The 2401-nt window shown below is 53.4% G+C and overlaps 1 protein-coding gene and 1 pseudogene across 1 annotated transcript in view; both read left to right on the forward strand.

Annotated features, from left to right (window-relative positions):
- The first annotated feature begins 414 nt into the window (after positions 1–414).
- On the forward strand, positions 415–1373 carry LOC128849689 (olfactory receptor 14J1-like; annotated as a pseudogene).
- A 692-nt stretch (positions 1374–2065) lies between these two features.
- LOC128849690 (translation initiation factor IF-2-like) overlaps positions 2066–2401 on the forward strand; it is a 4713-nt gene continuing 4377 nt past the window's right edge. Inside the window, exon 1 of the mRNA XM_054052165.1 lies at positions 2066–2114. Within this exon, the coding sequence (XP_053908140.1) occupies positions 2066–2114 (49 nt within the window). The remainder of the gene's footprint in view (positions 2115–2401) is intronic.

The following is a 2401-nucleotide window of genomic DNA, read 5'->3' on the forward strand; positions in this document are numbered from 1 at the left end:
ATTCCTCAGGGTGTCAGAAAGAGTTGTAAAACCCCAGCCTGCCTTCTGCCCTCTCAGCTCCTCATCCTGGCTGTGCAGGTGCTGCCAGGCCCTTCTGCACCAGGAGCACTTCCCCAGGACAAAGCTGAACCCCAGCAGTGTCCCCTGTCCCCACCGTCCCCATCACCCCCTGCTGCAGAGCAGGGCTGACTCCTCGCAGCCAGCGGGCAGAGGCCCTGCTCCTCCCGGCACATTCAGCCGGCACCGAGCAGGGCTCCAGGCTCGGAGCTGAAGGAAGGGCTGCGAGAGAAGGGACAGGGTGTGTGCATCAGGGGAGGGGAATGAGAGATGGCTTTGATTTGGCTGAGGAAATTCTCCCCTAACTTGTCACTGTCCTTTCCTCCTCTGATAGTGCCCCATGGCCAGAGGCAGCAGATGTCCAACAGCAGCTCCATCACCCAGTTCCTCCTCCTGGCATTCGCAGACACACGGGAGCTGCAGCTCTTGCACTTCTGGCTCTTCCTGGGCATCTACCTGGCTGCCCTCCTGGGCAACGGCCTCATCATTGCCACCATCGCCTCTGACCACCACCTCCATACCCCCATGTACTTCTTCCTCTTCAACCTCTCCCTACTCGATCTGGGCTCCATCTCCACCACTGTCCCCAAATCCATGGCCAATTCCCTCTGGAACACCAGGGGTATCTCCTACGCAGGATGTGTGGCACAATTATTTCTATTTGTCTTTTTCATTTCAGCAGAGTATTCTCTTCTCACCATCATGTCCTATGACCGCTATGTTGCCATCTGCAAACCCCTGCACTACGGGACCCTCCTGGGCAGCAGAGCTTGTGTCCACATGGCAGCAGCTGCCTGGGGCAGTTGTTTTCTCTATGCTCTGCTGCACACGGCCAATACATTTTCCCTGCCCCTCTGCCAGAGCAATGCTCTGCACCAGTTCTTCTGTGAAATACCACAGATTCTCAAGCTCTCCTGCTCACACTCCTACCTCAGGGAAGTTGGTCTTTTGGTGTTTAGTGCTCTGTTAGCATTTCAGGCTGTTTTGTTTACATTGTGGTGTCCTATGTGCAGATCTTCAGGGCTGTGCTGAGGATCCCCTCTGAGCAGGGACGGCACAAAGCCTTTTCCACGTGCCTCCCTCACCTGGCTGTGGTCTCTCTGTTTCTCAGCACTGCAGCATTTGCCTACCTGAAGCTCCGCTCTACCTCTTCTCCAACTTTGGACCTTATGGTGTCATTACTGTACTCAGTGGTGCCTCCAGCATTGAACCCCCTCATCTACAGCTTGAGGAACCAACAGCTCAAGGATGCCATGTGGAAACTCATAACTGGATGGTTCTCTGAAGCAATGAACTGCTCATCATCCTCTGCATAGCAGTTACCGTGCAACTCATGGCAGTCCCAGACTGGCTTCTGAATTTGTTGGTGCTTTTGCTGATTTTTAATTGGCATAATGCTGTCATTCTTGCTTTAAGCTTCTGTTTTCTTCTATTTTTCAGTGATTGTCTGTGTAAACGAGGAGCTGTGCTCTCTGGGTGTTTAAACAAAATAAAGGGATATTCAACGACTTTTGTTTCCTGCTATCTTTCCTCCAAGGCCTTTCTGGAGCTGCAGGGACAGTTCCTGTGTTCATGGCTGGAGGGGAAAAGAGTCCCAGCACAGCAGCACTGCCAGGCACCAGCGCTGGGTCTCCCAGAGCTGTTCTCTCTCCACTTCCACACTCTCCTCCTCATCCCTTGCCTTGCTGCAAGGCCTGAGGGCTCTGAGCTTGGTCACAGCCGTGCTGCGTGGCAGTGCTGTGCCCGCAGGCAGGGACAGGCAGTGGGCACTGGTGGGACAGAGCTGCCTCCACAACAGCCTTTCCATGAAGAGAGGGGATCTCCTCAGGGCGGTGCCTGAAGGCTTCTAAAGATTTTCTCAAGAACGTGTCCTAGAAAGATGCCCAGATGAAAGCACCAGTGTTCAGATAAATGGGATGTGTGTGTGGGGCGTTGGGTCAGGGCATGGTTTCCTTGTTCACGCTGTGCAGGTGAGATGTGAACATGCACATCAGGTGTGTGAGGAGAGATGAACCTGAGAGAAAATGAAGAGCAGTGGCCAGCGGTCACGTTACATAGTGAGTATCATCCCAAGGGAAAACATTTGAATGCAGCACTGGGATGTGCTTTATTAAACCGAAGCCTTTGTGCTCATTCCTCTTGACATGGGGCATCTCAGACGAGTGTAGGTCGGGGTAACGCACAGCAGGGCTGAGGCGCCTCTGATCATAGAATCACAGAATCATAAAATAGTTAGTGTTGGAAGTGACCTTAAAGACCATCCAGTTCCAACCCCCTGCCATGGGCAGGGACACCTCCCACTGCCTCAGGCTGCCCAAGGCCATATCCAGTCTGTCCTTGAACA

The sequence above is a fragment of the Cuculus canorus genome, chromosome 32 (assembly GCF_017976375.1).
Source record: "Cuculus canorus isolate bCucCan1 chromosome 32, bCucCan1.pri, whole genome shotgun sequence".
Lineage (NCBI taxonomy): Eukaryota > Metazoa > Chordata > Aves > Cuculiformes > Cuculidae > Cuculus > Cuculus canorus.